At 37.4% G+C, this 22,438-nt stretch overlaps 1 protein-coding gene across 2 annotated transcripts in view; it reads right to left on the minus strand.

Moving 5' to 3' along the window:
• Faf1 (Fas associated factor 1) overlaps positions 1-22,438 on the minus strand; it is a 403,819-nt gene that overhangs the window by 254,050 nt on the left and 127,331 nt on the right. For both annotated transcript variants that reach the window (XM_027944976.2, XM_071617812.1), the window contains exon 4: positions 19,920-20,125. In XM_027944976.2, coding sequence (XP_027800777.1) covers positions 19,920-20,125 — 206 coding nt within the window. The remainder of the gene's footprint in view (positions 1-19,919; positions 20,126-22,438) is intronic.

The following is a 22,438-nucleotide window of genomic DNA, read 5'->3' on the forward strand; positions in this document are numbered from 1 at the left end:
ACAAACAATCTAAAAAATGTAGATTCTATAGAAATATCTTGTCTCAAGTTCATTTTGAAAATTAGGATTTAAATTTATAATATTAAACACTTGTAATTTTCAGAAGGCAACTAAACATGGCTGGGGGAGGGGGGGATCTGTCCCTATAAAACACATGACTACTAATATATTCCTATTATTTCGGAAAGGAAAACTACAGTGAAAGTGGATACTGTGGTTGTACTAACCATTTCCAAGCAGAATGTAGCAAACTATTATAGTGTTATGATCACTACAATGGAAAGCACTGTCCCCTTTCTCTTCATGACTATTAGTAAGCCAAATTATAAGCCCTCTCTGGGCTTTATACACACACACACACACACACACACACTTATTTATATATACATTATTTATATATATTTTTAAAGCTACAAATAACATTTCAGATTAATACTGCTACCATTTTTAATAAAAAATGTCAACACAAGATGGCGCCAAAAACTCAAGAGTAAAATAAAACCTAACCCATTTCAAAGCTGACATAAATGTCACCCAAAAGAAATAATATGTGCAAAATATATTTCAAGTACACTCAAAAACAACTTTTTTCTTGTTTCAGTAATATTTTTGTAATGTCACAAGAAAGGAATTATTCATATCCTTGTCAAAATTTATTATTTTGCCCCCCACCATGGTTTGGATTTGCCTTTCCCTAATGATTCACAATAGTGAACATTTTTTTCATGTGCCTAGTAACTATTTCTGTATTTTCTTCAGAGAAATGTCTGTTCAAGTCCTTTTTCTATTTTTAAATCGGATTGGGTTTTTTTTGTTCAGTTATAGGAGTTACTAGAGGGTAGGGGTGGATGGGGGGTGAGGGTAACAGATCAGGAATGAGGAAAAGGGAGATGTTGATCAAAAGGTTCAGTTTCAGGACTGGGGCTTTGGCTCAGTGATAGAACGCTCACCTAGCATATGTGAGGCACTGGGTTCAATCTTCAGCACCACATAAAAATAGATAGATAGATAGATAGACAGATAAAAAAATTTAAAGGTACAGTTTCAATTAGGCAATTCTAGTGCAAAGTATGGTGAATACAGTTAACAATTATGTACTGTATATTTCAAAACTGCAAGACTAGATTTTTAAATATTCTCACCACAAAGAAATGATAAATATATAAGGTAACAAGATGCTAATTATCTTGATTTACTCATTCTACAAAATAGTTGTGTATTGACACATCACATAATACCCTATAAATAATTGATAAATGTCAATTTAAACACACAAAGCTAAACTAAAATGTTTGTAATACATAAATAAAAATAACTATGCACATTACGACCACAATTTGACATGCAAGTGCTTGTTCAGGTTTTTAAATGATTCTACAAATTATTTGGGCAGTATAAAATTTTCGGCATGGAGGCAACAGCTATCAGTTTGCAGATGGACAAAACAATGCTGACACACATCATTTGTTGTCTACCCTTGCCCAAAAGTACAGATTATAATTAGTCCTCTTGTCATTTTTGTTCACAGTATCTCTGAAAGGCAAATAAGACTGTTGTTCTTTTCTTCTTTTTGCAGGTACTAACAACAACAACCAAAAAAACCCCTAACACTCGTTATTCACAATATGTGTCTGGGACACTGAGGGATTAAAGCATTTGCCAAAGATTACAAAACTAACCTGAATTACAGAGTCAAGACTAGATTAAATGTACAGATTCTGGAAAACAATAGTTTAATTAACATGAACTTCTTCAAACTGAAAACACACTTCCTAAATGTTTTAAATCTTTCCATATTTGATTCTTTGAAACTAAAATGGTCTAATAAAAGAGGTTTTAAGAATGTAGATTAAACATGAACAAAAAAGGGACAAATAATTCAACTAATAATAGATTTTTTTCTGAATTTCAGAAACAAAACTAAGGCTATACAGAAGAAGTCCAACAAAAGCAGATTTGTTCACAGCACTAATTCAACAATCTTTATTAAACAAATACTTGTATGTTAAGTTAAATCCAACATTAGATCTTGGAGAAATAATAACAACATCTACCCCCAAGGAAATCACACTATTTTATACTAGAAAGTATTTTACACAGGGACTAATGCTTTAAAAGTAATTCTAAATTCCATGGGTTAAGATTTTTTTCAAGGTTAGAATTTATTCAAGATTAGAAAATGAATGGGAATAGGAAAGATAGAATGAATCAGACATAACTTTCCTATGTGCATATATGAATACATGACCAGTGTAACTCCACATCATGTACAACCACAAGAATAGGAAGTTAAGCTCTACGCATGCATATTATGTCAAAATACACTCTACTGCCATGTATATTTAAAAGGGATTCTTTTAAAAATTAGAAAATGAAACTCAGAATGTTTTTCATACTGAAATGAAAATGCAGTAATAGAGGACACTTAAAAACAGTAATGGGCCAATGTCATCACCACTAGGTGTCACTCTGATATAAAATTTCTTGGTTAGTTTTCCTATCTTGTTGCATCTTCCTGGCAATAACATGAAAGGGCTGCACTATTTTATTGAGCATTTCTTGGCATTTTTAAATTTGAACGCACATAACTACAGAAATATTAGAACTTATCTAATTCTTGAATAACTATTAGATGATCTATATCTAACAGAACTATTATACTGCAGGTCACATAAAATTTAATAAGTGTATTTTTTAAAATATCCTATGTTGGATGAATAAATATACCTACACATATATGCATAACCTCTTTTATAGAACCATTCCTTTTCTCAACAGGTATGAATATGCTAAACACTGTATTTGGAAAAATAATTTAAAAGGCAAGATTTAAAGAATAACAAATTTAAAGAACAATAAAGGGAAAATCAAATACATAGCAGGAAATAGGGAGCAATGTAAGGAGAGCTGTATTTTAGAAAGATCACTTAAGTGCAACTATAAAAAATATAGACTAGAGAAAGAAAAACATCTTAACCCATGGAAATTAGATAGAATTATTTTATCAACTCATGCCACAAAATGAATTCTTACACTGCAACAAATGGAATGATTCGAGTGATATAACTCACAGAATTTAACAGAAAAAAAAGCAGTGGAAAAAAGAAAAATATCTAAAAAGGCCCAAATATTATCCATAAATATGCATTCCCTTGCTTATACCAACACTGAACAAAAAGAAGGTACGTGACATAAGTTTGGTGTTTATAAGAGAATAACTATAACACAGAACAAAGAAAATTGAAACTATTAACAATATCTGATTTATACTTCATTTTGAGATGTTTTGTTTATTGTATGTTGGTAACTATTTTACTTGTTTTCAAATAGGATGACAACTTGACTACTCTTACTCTATCACACTTAAGCACATTTTTACAGTGGATTATAAAGTCAACAGTTTATAAAACGTGATTCCTAGAAATTCTTTCATATGAATCTATGAAAAAGCTTTAAAATATTTCTATATTCTCTATATAAAGACAAAATTAAAAGTACAATATACACATATATCATCCAGAGAAGCATGTGTTTCCGAGCATTATCTTTTATACTTTGGAAGTGGAATGTCCTCCAAAAACTCGAATATTAAAGGCTTAGTTCCCAACTGGTGGTGCTACTGTGAGGTGGTAGAAAGTTTAAGAGGTGGGGCCTCATTGGAAGAAGTAGGTCACTGGAAGCATGCCCTTAAAGGATTATATTGGGATCCTGATCCCTTCCCTGTCTGTTTGCTTCCTCACCATAATGTTTTGCCTCACCACATGCCCAAAGTGATAGGGCCAACCAAATATGAACTGAAACTGGGTCAAAATAAATCTCTTCTCCTTATAACTTGATTGTCTCAGATATTTTGTCACAGCAGTAGAAAGCTCACTACACACTACGCTTGAAATGAGCAAGGATTTCACTCAAGAAAACAGTTCAAGTATTCAAAATATCCATGAACTTCTAATCTACTACATCAAATAGCCCATCAACAAAAAGAACCAAGTGAGACACTGTTTATTCACATGAATTTGGCCACATGCAACATAATAGCAGTTCACATTTATTTAATATTTATTCACATGAATTTGGCCACATGCAACATAACAGCAGTTCACATGTATTTAATATTGAAATGAATTCTAGTTTTCTTAGAAATTATTTCAGATTTTGTCTCTTTTAAGATTTAAAAGAGGAGGAGATAGCGACGCAGGGATACAGCGCTGCAGTTTCTGCCAGCCGTGCAAGCACCGTACTCAGGGCTGAACTCTGGGTTCGAGACGGGGGAAGGAAGCGGTCCATCTCGGTTCTCCACACCGGTCAGACCACAGAGGAGGCCAGCAGCCACCATGTTGGAAAGCTGACGTCACCATACCTGTTTTCGACTGACCGCAGCTCATTCAGCCATAGAACAGGTAATTTCAGGCTGCAATTCGCCTGCGGCTTGCAGACAGATTGCTAGGGTTCAGTGCCTGGGTGCTTCTTAGAACCTGATCTTATCGGAGCGAACACCGAGCGCCGGGCGGCCGAGTTCCGGCTCCCGGAACCGTCCCGGAACCGCCCTGACCCAGGGCCGCGGAGCCTGCGGAGGCTGCCTCTTGGACCCTGCTCCTATCAGAGCATACACCAAGCACTAAGCGGCCGAATTCCGGCTCCTGGAACTGAGCCCACGGGGACTGCTTCTTGGAGCCTACACTTATAGGAGCTTACACCGAGCACGGAGCGGCCGAGTTCCGGCTCGCGGAACTTCCCTGGCCCGGGGCTAGGAGCCCGCGGAAACTGCTTCTCGGTCCGGGTCCTGCTGAGGGCCGGTCAGGACTCACCCGTTGCTTTGGTTGCCCGGAAGGGGAACGAAATGCTGCCATTCGCATAGGATACCAACATGGCAGAGATCTGATGTCATCAGAAAGCGGCGGAGGAGAGAACTTCATCAATACCAGCGGCGACAGAAACAGTTGGTCTCCTGGTAGGGGGGGTGAGGCACAGACACCCGAGTCTCCTCAATTTGTCGTCGAGCCAGAGGGGAGGAGCCGGGCCGCTGCCAGCGCCCGGAGCAGGCCCAGCGGCTCGCCAGCGTGGTGACCGCGTGACCGCAATTGGAGAGGGGGCGGAGCGGAGCCGCCACCCGCACCCGCAAGGTGGGCAGACCCGCGACCCAGTGGTACATGGGCGTGGTAGGAGGGGCAGGGCAGAGCCGCCGTTCGCGCTTGCAAGGTAAACAGACCTGTGACAGCCTGGCGGGTCAGGCCCAGTGGCCTGCCAGTGTGGTACACACATCACCCCAACTGGAGTAGGGGCAGAGCAGATCCTTCTCCCACGCCCGGATCAGGCCCTGCCGGTGTGGTGGTCACGTGACCCCAATTGGAGTGGGGGCGGAGCGGAACCGCCACCCGTGCCCGCAGGGTGAGCAGACCTGTGACCAACCTGCAGATCAGGCCCAGGGGTCCGCAGGCGTGGTAGGAGGGGCAGGGCAGATCCGCCGCCCGCGCCTCCAAGGTAGGCAGACCTGCAACAGACCGGCGGATCAGGCCCAGGAGCCTGCCGGCGTGGTACACACACCACCCTAATTGGAGTAGGGGCAGAGCAGAGTCGCCGCCCGTGCCAGGAACAGGCCCAGCGTCCTGCAGGCGGGGTAGTCACGACACCCCAATTGGAGTAGGGGCAGAGCAGAGCCTCCACCCGTGCCCGAAAGATGGGCAGATCTGCGACCGACCAGCGAGACAGGCCCAGTGGCCTGCCGGTACGACAGACACGTCACCCCATTTGGAGTAGGGGCAGAGTAGAGCTGCCGCCCGCGCCTGCAGGGTAGGCAAACCTGCAATCGACCAGCGGATCAGGCCCGGTGGCCTGCCGGCGTGGTACACTCGTCACCCCAATTGGAGTAGGGGCAGAACAGCGCCGCCGCCAGCACCCAGAACAGGCCCAGTGACCTGCCGGCATGGTAGCCACGACACCCCAATTGGAATAAGGAGAGAGCAGAGCCGCCGCCGCGCCTGCAGGAAAGATACGCAAGCAGTATGAAAAGACAAGGAAAGAAAGGACCACAAGCAATGCAGGTCAACGCAACTTTAGAAGAGGTAACAGCTGCAGCAGATGGAATGTCAGATAAAGAATTCAGGATATACATGCTTCAGATGATCTGGAGTATCAAGGAAGACATTAAACAGCAAAATCAGACAATGAAAGATCACTTGGACAATGAATTACGCGAACAAATCCAGGAAGCAAAGGATCAACTATACAGGGAGATAGAGGTTATAAAAAACAAACAAACAGAAATCCTAGAAATGCAGGAAGCAATAAACCAACTTAAAAACTCAATGGAGAATACTACCAGCAGAGTAGAACACTTAGAAGATAGAACATCAGACAATGAAGACAAAGTATTTCAACTGGAAAAGAACATAGACAGCTCAGCAAGACTGTTAAGAAACCATGAGCAGAACATCCAAGAAATATGGGATAACATTAAGAGACCAAACTTAAGAGTCATTGGGATACAGGAAGGTACAGAGCTCCAAACCAAAGGAATGAGCAATCTATTCAATGAAATAATACAAGAAAACTTCCCAGACTTGAAGAATGAGACAGAATCCCAAATCCTAGAAGCCTACAGGACGCCGAATGTGCAAAATCATAAGAGATCCACACCTAGACACATTATAATGAAGATGCCCAACATACAGAATAAGGAGAGAATTTTAAAAGCTACAAGAGAAAGGAAGCAGATTACATTTAGGGGTAAGCCAATCAGGATAACAGCTGATCTTTAAACACAGACTCTGAAAGCTAGGAGATCCTGGAATAACATATTTCAAACACTGAAAGAAAATGGGTTCCAACCAAGAATTGTGTATCCAGCGAAATTAAGCTTCAGGATGGAGGATGAAATTAAAACCTTCCACGATAAACAAAAGTTTAAAGAATTCGCAGCTAGAAAACCATCTCTTCAAAACATCCTCGCCAAAGCATTACAGGAAGAGGAAATGGAAAATAACAATGAAAACCAACAGTGGGAGGTAGGACAGTAAAGGGGGGGGGCGAAATAATCAAAGAGGAAAACAAACCATGTTTAGTAACAAAAATAAACAAATATGGCTGGAAGAACAACCCATATCTCAATAATAACCCTAAATGTTAATGGCTTAAACTCACCAATTAAGAGACACAGGCTAGTAGAATGGATCACAAAACAAGACCCAACAATATGCTGCCTACAGGAGACGCATTTGATAGGAAAAGACATACATAGGCTGAAGGTGAAAGGTTGGGAAAAATCATATCACTCATACAGACTTCGGAAACAAGCAGGAGTGTCCATACTCATATCAAATAAAATAGATTTCAAGCCAAAGTTAATCAAAAGAGATAAAGAGGGACACTACATACTGCTTAAGGGAACCATACACCAACAAGACATAACAATCATAAATATTTATGCCCCAAACAATGGTGCAGCTATGTTCGTCAAACAAACTCTTCTCAAGTTCAAGAGTCTAATAGACCACCATACCATAATCATGGGAGACTTCAACACACCTCTCTCACCACTGGACAGATCTTCCAAACAAAAGTTGAATAAGGAAACTATAGAACTCAATAACACTATTAATAACCTAGACCTAATTGACATAGAGTATACCACCCAACATCAAGCAGTTACACTTTTTTCTCAGCAGCACATGGATCCTTCTCAAAAATAGATCATATATTATGTCACAGGGCAACTCTTAGACAATATAAAGGAGTAGAGATAATACCATGCATCTTATCTGATCATAATGGAATGAAACTGAAAATCAACGATAAAAGAAGGAAGGAAAAAGCATACATCACTTGGAGAATGAACAATAGGTTACTGAATGATCAATGGGTTATAGAAGACATCAAGAAGGAAATTAAAAAATTCTTAGAGATAAATGAAAACACAGACACAACATATCGGAATCTATGGGACACATTGAAAGCAGTTCTAAGAGGAAAATTCATTGCTTGGAGTTCATTCCTTAAAAAAAGAAAAAACCAACAAACAAATGATCTCATACTTCATCTCAAAATCCTTGAAAAAGAAGAGCAAAACAACAGCAAAAGAAATAGAAGGCAAGAAATAATTAAAATCAGAGCTGAAATTAATGAAATCGAAACAAAAGAAACAATTGAAAAAATTGACAAAACTAAAAGTTGGTTCTTTGAAAAAATAAACAAAATCGACAGACCCTTAGCGATGCTAGCGAAGAGAAGAAGAGAGAGAACTCAAATTACTAGCATACGGGATGAAAAATGCAATATCACAACAGACACTTCAGAAATACAGAAGATAATCAAAAACTATTTTGAATCCTTATACTCCAATAAATTAGAAGATAGTGAAGGCATAGATAAATTTATTAAGTCATATGATCTGCCCAGATTGAGTCAGGAGGATATAGACAACCTAAACAGACCAATATCAATTGAGGAAATAGAAGAAACCATAAAAAGACTACCAACTAAGAAAAGCCCAGGTCCGGATGGGTTTACAGCAGAATTTTACAAAACCTTTAAAGAAGAACTAATACCAATACTTTTCAAGCTACTTCAGGAAATAGAAAAGGAGGGAGAACTTCCAAATTCATTCTATGAGGCCAACATCACCCTGATACCTAAACCAGACAAAGACACTTCAAAGAAAGAAAACTACAGACCAATATCTCTAATGAACCTAGATGCAAAAATCCTCAATAAAATTCTGGTGAATCGGATACAAAAACATATCAAAAAAATTGTACACCATGATCAAGTAGGATTCATCCCTGGGATGCAAGGCTGGTTCAATATACGGAAATCAATAAATGTTATTCACCACATCAATAGACTTAAAAATAAGAACCATATGATCATCTTCATAGATGCGGAAAAAGCATTCGACAAAGTACAGCATCCCTTTATGTTCAAAACTCTAGAAAAACTAGGGATAACAGGAACATACCTCAATATTGTAAAAGCAATCTATGCTAAGCCTCAGGCTAGCATCATTCTGAATGGAGAAAAACTGAAGGCATTCCCTCTAAAATCTGGAACAAGACAGGGATGCCCTCTCTCTCCACTTCTGTTCAACATAGTTCTTGAAACACTGGCCAGAGCAATTAGACAGCCGAAAGAAATTAAAGGCATAAAAATAGGAAAAGAAGAACTTAAATTATCACTATTTGCAGATGATATGATACTATACCTAGCAGACCCAAAAGGCTCTACAAAGAAACTATTAGAGCTAATAAATGAATTCAGCAAAGTGGCAGGATATAAAATCAACACGCATAAATCAAAGGCATTCCTGTATATCAGCGACAAATCCTCTGAAATGGAAATGAGGACAACCACTCCATTCAAAATATCTTCAAAAAAAATACAATACTTGGGAATCAACCTAACAAAAGAGGTGAAAGACTTATACAATGAAAACTACAGAACCCTAAAGAGAGAAATAGAAGAAGATCTTAGAAGATGGAAAAATATACCCTGTTCATGGATAGGCAGAACTAACATCATCAAAATGGTGACATTACCAAAAGTTCTCTATAGGTTTAATGCAATGCCAATCAAAATCCCAACAGCATTTCTTGTAGAAATAGAGAAAGCAATCATGAAATTCATATGGAAAAATAAAAGACCCAGAATAGCAAAAACAATGCTAAGCAGAAAGTGTGAATCAGGCGGTATAGCGATACCAGACTTCAAACTATACTACAGAGCAATAGTAACAAAAACAGCATGGTACTGGTACCAAAACAGGCGGGTGGACCAATGGTACAGAATAGAGGACACAGAAACCAATCCACAAAACTACAACTATCTTATATTTGATAAAGGGGCTAAAAGCATGCAATGGAGGAAGGATAGCATCTTCAACAAATGGTGCTGGGAAAACTGGAAATCCATATGCAACAAAATGAAACTGAATCCCTTTCTCTCGCCATGCACAAAAGTGAATTCAAAATGGATCAAGGAGCTTGATATCAAATCAGAGACGCGCCGTCTGATAGAAGAAAAAGTTGGCTACGATCTACAGTCGGTGGGGTCGGGCTCCAAATTCCTCAATAGGACACCCATAGCACAAAAGTTAATAACTAGAATCAACAAATGGGACTTACTCAAACTAAAAAGTTTTTTCTCAGCAAAAGAAACAATAAGAGAGGTAAATAGGGAGCCTACACCCTGGGAACAAATCTTTACTCCTCACACTTCAGATAGAGCCCTAATATCCAGAGTATACAAAGAACTCCAAAAATTAGACAATAAGAGAACAAACAACCCAATCAACAAATGGGCCAAGGACCTGAACAGACACTTCTCAGAGGAGGACATACAGTCAATCAACAAGTACATGAAAAAATGCTCAACATCTCTAGCTGTCAGAGAAATGCAAATCAAAACCACCCTAAGATACCATCTCACTCCAGTAAGATTGGCAGCCATTAGGAAGTCAAACAACAACAAGTGCTGGCGAGGATGTGGGGAAAAGGGTACACTTGTACATTGCTGGTGGGACTGCAGATTGGTGCAGCCAATTTGGAAAGCAGTATGGAGATTTCTTGGAAAGCTGGGAATGGAGCCACCATTTGACCCAGCTATTCCCCTTCTTGGTCTATTCCCTAAAGACCTAAAAAGAGCATGCTACAGGGACACTGCTACATCGATGTTCATAGCAGCACAGTTCACAATAGCAAGACTGTGGAACCAACCTAGATGCCCTTCAATAGACGAATGGATAAAAAAAATGTGGCATTTATACACAATGGAGTATTACTCTGCATTAAAAAATGACAAAATCATAGAATTTACAGGGAAATGGATGCCATTAGAGCAGATTATGCTAAGTGAAGCTAGCCAATCCCTAAAAAACAAATGCCAAATGTCTTCTTTGATATAAGGAGAGTAACTAAGATCAGAGTAGGGACGAAGAGCAGGAGAAGAAGATTAACATTTAACAGGGATGAGAGGTGGGAGGGAAAGGGAGAGAGAAGGGAAATTGCATGGTAATGGAAGGAGACCCTCAGGGTTATACAGTGGAGGGGGTAGAGAGAGAGGAGGGGAGGGGAGGGGAGAGGGGGGGAGGGGGGAGGGGGGAGGATGGGAAAGGCAGCAGAGCACAACAGACACTAGTATGGCAATATGTAAATCAATGGATGTGTAACTGATGTGATTCTGCAATCTGTGTATGGGGTGAAGGTGGGAGTTCATAACCCACTTGAATCAAAGTGTGGAATATGATATGTCAAGAAATTTGTAATGTTTTGAACAACCCACAATAAAAAATTAAAAAAAGAAAATTTGGAGAGTACAAAAGAAAAAAAAAAAGATTTAAAAGAAAAATTTTAAAATGGCACTAATAATGAGAATATCCATCAGTAAATTAAGAAAGTAAAGACAATGTCTGACTTTTTTAAAAAATATATGTATTTTTTTAGTTGTAGGTGAACACAAAACCCTTGTTTTTATTTTTATTTTTTTATATGGTGCTGAGGATCAAACCCAGCATCCCAGGCGTGTGGATGAGCACTCTACCACTCAGCCACAACCCCAGCCCACGTCTGACATTTTTTAAGTGGTCCACAAAAGAGACAAAGGATGCCTTAACAATATTACTAAAAATCCATATAAGCTATAAGAATGATCAATTCTGACTAATACTAAAAAGAGAAATAAAGCCATTTTTTAATATTAGAAGATGAGTTTTGGTCATTAAAAATACAACTTTATTTAAAAATCATTTAAAACTTGTTGAATTTTTTGAAACTATACTGAATCCAAAAAAGCCAAACTCAATTCATAACTGCATTTCCTCATTACATACTTTCCAACTCATCACTATAAAAAAAATTTTTTTTTCCCCAAAGTGAAAAAAGTGACACACAGTGTCACATACCTGTGGTCCCCACAGCTTAGAAGGGTGAGGCAGAAGGTTCACAAGTTCAAAGCCTGTCTCAGCAATTTAGTGAGGCCCTAAGCAATTTAATAACACTCTAACTTAAAAAGAGTGGGGATGTGGTTCAGTAGTTAAGCATCCCTGGGTTCAATGCCTAGTAAGAGGGAGAAAAAAAAAGTAAGCAGGGCATGATGGTATACATGTGTAATCCCAGAGGCTCAGGGGGCTGAGGCAGGAGGATCTAGATTTCAAATCTAGCCTCAACAAAAGCAAGGCGATAAGCAACTTAGTGAGACCCTATCTAAATAAAATACAAAATACAGCCGGGGATGTGGCTCAGTGGTCAAGTACCCCTGAGTTCAATCCCTGGTACTTCCCCCAAAAAAGTAAGATTTTAAACTGGAAAAAAGGAAAAAAGAAAAATAAATGTATAACATAGTTATTTCACCTAAAAAAGTTTGATGAGTTTGGCCAATAAATATTAAATAAGAATGTAGTCATCTGCCAAAGGTAGGAAAAAGAGATTGCCAGTTTGTTAAAAAGGTCTCAATTCAAAATGAGCTTTGGAATTTGGATTCCTTGTGGGGGCAGGGATTGAAATTCAAAATGGATCAGGAATATTGCTTTAAAATGTTGTCGCGGTATACCTCTTATATGTCTTACTTGAGTAAGACATATAAACTGAGGCTAATCATGTTTCAGAGGTATGTTTACGCTCTCTAAGGATTCTTTGAAATTTCTTTATTATTTTACAGTCAGATATACTGACTATTTTTCTGAAGTATACTAAAAAGTTAATTTCTTTTTTCTGAAATATAATAAATAAGTTAATTTCTCTTTCAGAATCACTAGTTGAAAATGTGTCAGCAGATGTGTGTTTCAATGCTAGCTAGAATATTGCACATCATAGAATGCACTTGACTTCCTATTATTTTGCTTTACCTTCATTTCATCTTTCTTTTTTTTCTGACTGTTCTTTCGTATTGTATCTAACTATAATATTTTCAATATTTATAAATAGTTTTAACTTCTTCTGAAGACAAAGGTTAGATAACTCAAAGAATCTTCATAGTATGTAAAATAGCTAATACAGTAGCTTGTAAATAGTATGTACTCCACAAGTATTATATTTTAATATGCTAAGATAGAAAGATCAAGTTTCAATTTTCGGTTTGATAGAACTCAAACTGAAAAATGTTTAAGTATATCCCTTTACATGTGACTGGGTAGGGGGAAGAATTTTAAAGAATTAACAAAGATGATCATGAGGACAATATACAACTAACATTTTAAAGTAAAATACTTCTAACAAGTGCATCATTAAAACACAACAATAGAATGACTGTCTAGTTTATTTAACATCTGCAAAAAAGCAAGGCACAGATAAAATTATATGAATAAAGAAGTTTAAAAAAATAAGCCCTTGAGGAAAATTAATAGAATTAGATTATTCAGCCTGAGAAAAGAAAGCATATGTTTATAAGAAGAAAAGCTAATACAAAAACTTACCTATTTTCACTACAGATCAAACAAGAGCATGGACTAAAACATCAGCATAAAGGAACTGGTTGTTTTTTTTTTTTTTTTTTTTTTTCTTTTTTGCGGGGAGGGGGGGGGAGTGGTAAAACATGTCCTTGATACAGATTATAAGGAAAACTGCAGAAACTTGCTCTTTGAAACTCTGAAAATAATAGCTAATTTTCATAATTTCTGATCATGTACGTAAGGTTTCTGAAATCTGTAGACTAAGACTGTAGGTTTTTACATCAGAAAGTAGTACTTTAAGTGTATTCCATTACTGCTATGGATCTCTATTTCTGTAAAAAGTTACCTTAAACAAGCAAAAAAAGATGTAAATTTCTTACTAAATAACTGGGGAGCCAGATGTTTTTGAAGTGTACAGCTGCAGCACAAGTAACTGTGGCTAAAGCAGAAGCAGCAGCATAGACTACCCTTTAGCAAGTTTTTACTCATAAATTAAGTATTTTTATCTTTATTTTTATATTTAAAAACTAAGCATTTTATCTACAATATTTTTTTTAAGATGGGGTCCCACTATGTAGACTAGCCCCAAACTTCTGGTCTAACACAATCCACTGTCCTCAGCCTCCCCATTTAGCTAAGACTATAGGCTCATACCACCATGCCCAGCTTAAAAACATCTAACCCTAAAAATATGGCTAGAAGATAGGATAGCTATATTACTATAATTAAGAAATCTTAAGCTTTGAGAAGACTAAATGATGACATGGATTGAATGTTTCTTTCTATGTTGAAACCCTACACCTCAATGTGATGGTATCTGGAGGTGGGAATCTTTGGAATGATTAACTCATAAAGGTAGAGACTTATGTTGGGATTGGCCTTGTAAGAAGAAACAGAGCTCATTTCTCTCACTGTCCTGAGCTTTGTAAGGATTCACTGATGAGATATCTATCTTCAAATCAAGATGTAGGACCCTAGCAGATCTCAGATATGTAGGCACCTTGATTTTCTACTTCCCAGATGCTAGGATCATAAGAAATATTGTTCTTTATTGAAGCCATTCCGAATATGTATATTTGTTATATCAGCTCCAAATGACTAAGACAATACAATATATACTAAGATCACACATCAATTAAATGGTAGAATCAGCATTAAAATATAGGTATGTATGACTGAAAAATCCACTCTCTCCTCCCCACCCCCTAGTGCTAGGGATTGAACCTAGGGCTTCACAGATGCTTGGCAACTGCTCTACCACCAAGCTAGCCCCAGCCCTAAAATCCATACTTCTAACCATCTGTATTACTGCCTTTTAAATTGTGTGATTTATCTAAAAGTTGTCATCCAATACATAAACCCTGTTCTGTTTCACAGCTAATTTTTTATTAAAATTGTTTATCCTTTCCTTTTAATAATCAGGAGTTTCTTTCAATCCACAGAACGTTCAGAAACATGACATTAGTGAATGTAGGACTTTCTTCTGCCAAAAATAATGAGAGGTTTTATTTGTTATCTAGGTGGAAGGTTGTATAACTCATGCCCATTTTCAGTGGTCCTAGTCATACAAAGTATGAAAAGAAACTGAAGCCTCACACATGCCAGCCCTGAATGGCAAACTGAACATATGTTATTAATAAAGTAATTTCATACAAATATAGTCATGTGCCACACAACGCCATTTCAGTGAACAGAGTGCATATACAATGTTGATTCCTAGGATGATATCACCTAGTGACACTGTAGCTATCTTAGTTTATGTATGTATACTCTACATGTTCATACAATGCTGAAATGCCTAACAAACATGTATTCCATCATTAAGCAACTCAAAACTATAATCAATTCCCTAAAACGTAACTGTATTCAGTCAACAGGTATGTATTTATTAAACAGCCATGCGCTTAATAATGAAACCACAGCAATAAAGAGAAATGGCCTTAGTATTCAAAAAGCATATCTAGGGGGCAGAGTTGTGGCTCAGTAGTTGAGTACTTGCCTAGCATGCATGAGGCACTGGATTGGATCCCTGGCACCACATAAAAATAGAAACAAATAAAATAAAGGTATTGTGTCCATATATTTTAAAAAAAGAAGAAGAACATATCTAGTCAGAAAAAAAATATATTATAAAACATTAAGTACTATGAAAGAGGAAATAAATAACACAATAGAATATACAGGAAAGAGGTAACCTCAACTAGATAATGGAACAGGAAGCCCCAGATTCTCTGACCCTTTATGGAGATATCAATTCAATAAAAATTAAAAATAAGGAAAAAAAAACCTTTGTAAGAAATCAATTAAGAGATGATTATACTCTGGGTAAAAAAGAAACCAGACACAAAGAAGCCACCAGGAAAGTCTATAGCATAATCTTTCCCTGGGACTCATTGAGAAAACTCCCAGTTCTCAAGTTCTCCCTGGAAAAGTAAGAGAAGACTGAAACCTATCTACCGTAGTCAGGCTTTTTCAAAGGCTGCCTAAAGGACTGGTTTCTGTCATGCCTGAATCTAAGCACTGACAGGAAAGGGTACCAGGTTGAGAGCCATTAACAACAAAGATGATGGATTAGATTAACACATGCTCACTTAACAATCCCTACACACCATTCCTGGGAATAAAAAGAATTGAGGCCTGTGTCCAACATTCCAGATTTTCAGGATGCTACTCAAGGCACTGATTTCTATCTCATCTGTTTTGGTGGGCTGACAGAACCCAACACACTCTACATACCTGCAAGCTACTGAGAACAAAGGACAGCCAGACAGCTTGGTGCTGTTTCAGAGAGCTTGCAGTACAGCCAACAGGGGCTAATACAACTAATACAACTAATCACTCTTTTGGAGAGAGTGCAGTGTACATCCAACAGTCCACCTTTGAGGGACACCACCCAAGGTTCTAGTTTGTCGGCTACTCAACTCAGAGCACTGATGAGACCCACAGTACTCTAAAAGGCTGCAAACCACTAAGAAGAAAAGGACTGCACCTTGCAGCTCTTCCAAAGAACTTGTAATTCTATACAAAGACACCAGAGTAAGAGATTGCATACTCCTAAAAAAAGAAATCAGCAAATCCCTCTACAAACTTACATATGTAAATCCAAAGGTGCATTCACAGAAAAGGTATCAAAGTTCTTTCCCTGTATGAATCTAAGTTCATAAAGACTGAAAAGAGGCAGCTATTGGGGAAGAGAGTGAGGTTGATCCCAACAGTTAAAAGACACACAAAGAAACAGGGAAACAAGGAAAAAACAATGATGTAAATTAAATCTCCAGAAACCAATGCCAACAAATGGAAGGATATAAATTACCTGAAAAATAATAGGTACTACATGAGCTCATGGAAACAATGTATGAGGAAAATGAGAATATCAACAATGAGAAATTGTTAAAAACAATCATCCAGCGGGGTATAGTGGCACACACCTGTAATCCCATCAGCTCAGGAGGCTGAGGTAGGAGGATCACAAGTTCAAAGCCAGCCTCAGCAAAAGCGAGGTGCTAAGCAATTCAGTGAGACCCTGTTTATAAATAAAATACAAATAGGGCTAGAGGTGTGGCTCTATGGCCATGTGCCCCCTGAGTTTAATCCCTAGTTCAATCCCCCCGCCAAAAAAAAAAAAAAAAAAAAAAAAATTATTATGCAGGTGAAGAACACAATAACAGAATTGAAAAATTCACTGGAGGATTCAACAGCAGACTTGATAAAGCAAAAGAAAAAAAATTCACAAATTTGAAAACAGATCACCTGAAATTACAAAATTATCCAGAGAAGGAAAAAAAGAAAAGACTGAAGCAAGCCTAAGAGACCTGGTCCACATCACCAAGTGAACCACTTTGCTCATTATGGGACTCACAAAAAGAGAAAAGTCAAAGGGCTTGAAAGTTTTTTTCAGAAATAACAGACCAAAACCTCCCAATCTGAGGAATGAACTGGATATCCAGATCCAAGAAACCAAAAGGACTTCACCAGGACAAAGACAAAAAAGACAAAGAAGTCCAAGCAAAGACACATTTTAATTATTATATTGTCAGAAGTCAGAAACCTTGTATATCAGAAGGGAGTGGGAATGTATATCCCACTGAGAGACACAGCTGAGTAAGATGGGGGGGGGCAGTAACAAAAGTCATTAAGACAGAAAAAAACAAAATGGCAATAGTAAGGAAATTAAAATATTTGCAAACCGAGAAAACTCTTATCAGCCAAATGAACTTTCAAAAATGAAACAGAGGGGCTAGGGTTCTGACTCAGTGATAGAGCACTTGCCTGGCACATGTGAGGTACTGGGTTTGATCCTCAGCACCACATAAAAAATAAATAAATAGGGGCTGGAGCTGGGGCTCAGCAGTAGAGCACTTGCCTAGCATTTGCGGGGCCCTGGGTTCGATTCTCAGCACTACATAAAAATAACTAAATAAATAAATAAAGGTACAACTAAAAAATAAATATTTAAAATAAATAAATAAGTAGATAAATAGATAAGATAAAGGTACTATGTCTGTCTGCAGCTAAAAAAAATCTTAAAAGAAAAAGTAGTAAAAGCTTTCCCTGATAACCAAAAGCTGAAGGAGTTTAGCACCTTCATTATAAATGGTAAGGTGAATTCTTCAAGTTAAAACAAAAGGATACTAGACAGCAACAAGAAAGTATATGAAGATATAAAGTTCACTGGTAAAACTAAATGTATAGACAAATGCAGAATACTATATTACGGTGTTTAAGTCATTGTTAACCTGCTATGTAAGTTAAAAGTGCAAAAAAAAAAAAAAAACCAGCAAAATAATGGATACCCAATATAAAATGATGTATCATTTATGACAATAACATAAAATATCCAGAGTGGAGAGAAATAAAACAGAAGAGAATGTATATGATTAAAATTTGTATATTATTAAAGATTTTTTTTAATGACATAAAGAGTAGTTTAGTGGATTTTAAAAAAAGATTCAAGTGTATGCTATTACAAAAGACTGAATTTAGATTTATGGATACACAAAGGATAGAAAAATATCCCATTCCAATAATAATGAAAAGTAGGAGTGGCCACATTTACATAAACAAAACCAACTAAGTCAAAACTTATCACAAAAGACAACAAAGGATATTTTATGATAATTAAAGGGTCAATTAAAATTACAAATATATAGCATCAGAGTACCCAAATATATGAAGCAAACATAAAACTGATGGCAGAAACAGAAATCAACATAATTAGAGTAAAGGATTTCAATATTTTACCTTCAATAATGAGAACATCCAGCTAGAAGATCATAAGAAAACAAATGAACAAATGCTATAGACCCATTCAGTTAACAGAAAAAAAAAGTCAATTATGAGAGTTCAGTGAGTAAGAGAGAAAAAGTGGTAAAGGTAAAACTGGAAATATAGGCAGGGGCCTAATTAAGCAGGAACTTTTACAAGTCATGTTAAAATTTTATCCTAAAAAACAATGAAAAGTTTTTGAACAGTTTTAAGTGAGAGAATAATATAGTCTGATTATTGTTTAGTGTTAACGGTTTTGTTTCTCAATGCCAATTAGTGAAATTGTATTACAAAATGATTTCCCACAAAATGAACAAAGGCAAAATTTCAAATTTATCTAGATTTAAGGCAAAACTACATTAAAATAGAAATTAATACAATTTCTCAGTCTATAACAAAATTGGATCAAATAAGCTGAACCAAATATGACTTCAATATGGTTAAGCTAGAGTAATTTAGTTACTTAAAGTAAGTTAAAGTCTATCCAAAAATGGCAAGCACATATTTTGAGTTTCCTTTAATAGGATTTTTCAACTGGCAGAGAGAGAAAATTTAAAAAAGAAAAAGATGAAAACACACCTCACATCTGATTTTCATGCTTTGAATATATCAGGTAGTGTCAATGTGAGAGTATTAAGTAGAACCTTTAAGAAGTAATTAGGCAATGAGGGTTCTGCCCTTTAGAGATGCTTATTAAAGGGCTTGACAAAGAAAACTCATTCCTTTTGCCCTTCCGCTTTATGCCATGTGAGAACCCAGCAGTCCTCCCTCCAGAGGATGTAGCATCCAGGTACCATTTTGGAAGCAGAAAGCAGCCATCACCAGACACTCAACCTGCCAGTGCCTTGATCTTTGATTTCCCAATCCTCAGAAATGGGAGAAAATAAATTTTTTTTCTTCACAAATTATCCAGGCTCAGGTATTCTGTTACTGCACAAAACTAAGAAACATACTACAAAAAATGAATGTGTTTTAGTAATAAAACTGGTATGCAATGTTCCCAATAATTATAGTATTTTTGATTTGCATCAGCCCTAAAAGAGCATCATACACCATCTCATCCATGTGGAACAACAAAAAACAATTATTCTTAAACTTACCTCAAACTCAACACAGAACACAATAATCGACCTGTATGGGAAAGCATCAGTTTCAATTTGTCCCCCACCCCCCCACAACCCTTCTTGGTAGCAATCAACTCAAAAGAAAAGAATTTCAACTGAATATATACCTAATTAATTACTCATTTGTGAGGACTTTATGGTATAGAAATTCTTACCAACAGTACAGCTGTCTTCAAGTACCACATCAACATTTCTGTCTCTGTACTCAACTCTGAAATCCAGCATACGAGGTTGCCTTTCTACAATCTGCCTAGATGGCATCACAGGTCGAAACGCTGAAGAGGAGGAGGGAGTAGTAGCTGGAGCTGGGTGACTTGCTGGATCAAATGCAGGGCCTGGTATGGTCTCACCTCCATAATCACTACAACGTTAACAGAAAAGGAGGATTATCATCAAATAGATCATTATAGAATACTACTAAGGACCCTCTTCATCCTTGACTTCTATATTCTTCCTATGAAGTTTACACACCCATGAGTCAAGACCAAACTTAAGTTCCACTTCCTCCAATAAATCTTTTTCAGGGACCAAAGGCCACAATATCACACACTCTAATTGAGTCATGATTTGACTCATTAACTCTACTTTCCACAAAGACTATTTGGAAATTTTACAGCTTTATTCCTCACTTCTACCCCCTCTAAGTCGTGGTCTTCAAAGACTTTTTTTTTTTCCTAGTCCACAGAGAAAAGAGAAAACATCAAGAGGAATTCCCCTTAACATCAAATCCACAAACTAACACAGATATGCACTCTCCCTCACTCTCTCTTCATATAAAATACAGGGGACATCATTGTTCCTATATGAAAAATCTAATACCATCTTCTTATTAGCTTTACATTAAGGATTATACCCCTCCTTTCCTTTCCAGTATCTTTGGTAACTCCTGTGTTCTGGATTCTCCGCTCCCCAACCCTGCCCCAATTCTGTGAATAACATTTAAACATGTTTCAAATCTTTTTTCTTCTTAAGAAAAATGAAATCATGGATCTGCCTACTTAATAGCTGTTTCATTTGTAAAATGGGAAAAATAATTATATTTGGACAATGCTAGTACTCTAGTGAGATCTCGAACCACAAACTCAGTGTATCTAAACCTTCATTAATGTTTCCCCAAGCCTGATCCTCCTTGATTATTCTTAATATCAGCAGCCCAATCCAGAAACCTCTGGTGTTATCCTTGATGCCTTCTCTTCTTCAACTCCCAAGTCTAATCAGTTCTTTCAATTTTACCTCCTAAATCTTTTAGATAAATAATCCACCTTTACTCTCTTAAACTGCTACCTTAATCCAAGTCACAATCATCTCTTGTACCAACTAACATAAACAGCCTCCCAACTAATCTCTTACTACATTCTCTTGCTCCCCTGCAATCCATTCCATACCACCTGTTATGGTTTGGATGTGAGGTAACCCCCAAAAGCTCACATGAGAGTAAAGGTTCAGAGGAGAAATGATTGAGTTATGAGATTCTAGCCCAATCAGTGATTTAATCCCCTAATAGGGAATAGCTGAGTGGAACTGAAGTGGTAGGGTGTGGCTGAAGAAGGTGGGCATTGTGGCATGGCTTTGGGAATATACTTATATCTGGCAAGTGGAATCTCTGCTTTTTGATTACTATGATGTGAACTGCTTCCCTCTGCCACACACTCCACCATGATGTTCAGCCTCATCTTTAGCCCCAAGAAATGGAGCCGGATTTGATAGACTAAGACCTGTGAAACTGTGAGCCCTCAAATAAACTCTTCCTCCACTACAGTTGTTTTGGTCAGATCCTTTAGTTACAGCAGTGAAAAGCTGACTAAAACACCATCCCTAAAGTGAAATTAAAGAAAAAAATGTCTTTGTACATTTTATTTCTTAATCTTTCCATTAATCCTGACAGCTCTTCTAATAGAGTACCCTTTAAAGCCCTGATTTGAATCCTACCTTTCCATTCTGATCCTGTAGCATATGTTAATAACCACAACGGTCTTCATTAATCTTATCTTACCTTGGTCCTTAACATTTCACCAAAGAACATAAGCTATTCCTTCAAAGAAAAGTTTTTCTTCACCAAATCAATCTCACTCCTATTTTTCTTAGACTTAATTATATTTCATATTTCATATCTCTAACTGAATATATTTCAATTCATTTTGCTACCATAGACTAGGTCTAATTCTCTACCGCTATTATAATTAAAAATTTGTAGACAGCAGAATGCATTTTGATTCATTGTACACTATTGCAGTACAACTTTACATTTCTATGGTTGCACATGATAGTATCACACTATATATGTGCAGTCATACATGTACCTAGGGTAATGGTGTCCATCTCATTCCACCATCTTTCCTGCCCCTATGAACCCTCCTTGCCCTCTCTCCCCTTTGCCCAAAGTTCCTCAATTTTTCCCATGCCTCCCCCTCCCCGTTATGGACCAGCATCCACTTATCAGAGAAAACATTTGGCCTTTGATTTTGGGGGATTGGCTTACTTTGCTTAGCATGATATTCTCCAACTCCATCCATTTACCTCCAAATGCCATAATTTTATTCTCTTTTAATACTGAGTAATATTCCATTGTGTATATATATCACATTTTCTTTATCTATTCATCTGCTGAAGGGCATCTAGGTTGCTTCCACAGTTCAGCTATTGTGAATTGAGCTGCTATGAACATTGATGTGGC

Source organism: Marmota flaviventris, chromosome 10 (assembly GCF_047511675.1).
Source record: "Marmota flaviventris isolate mMarFla1 chromosome 10, mMarFla1.hap1, whole genome shotgun sequence".
Classification (NCBI taxonomy): domain Eukaryota; kingdom Metazoa; phylum Chordata; class Mammalia; order Rodentia; family Sciuridae; genus Marmota; species Marmota flaviventris.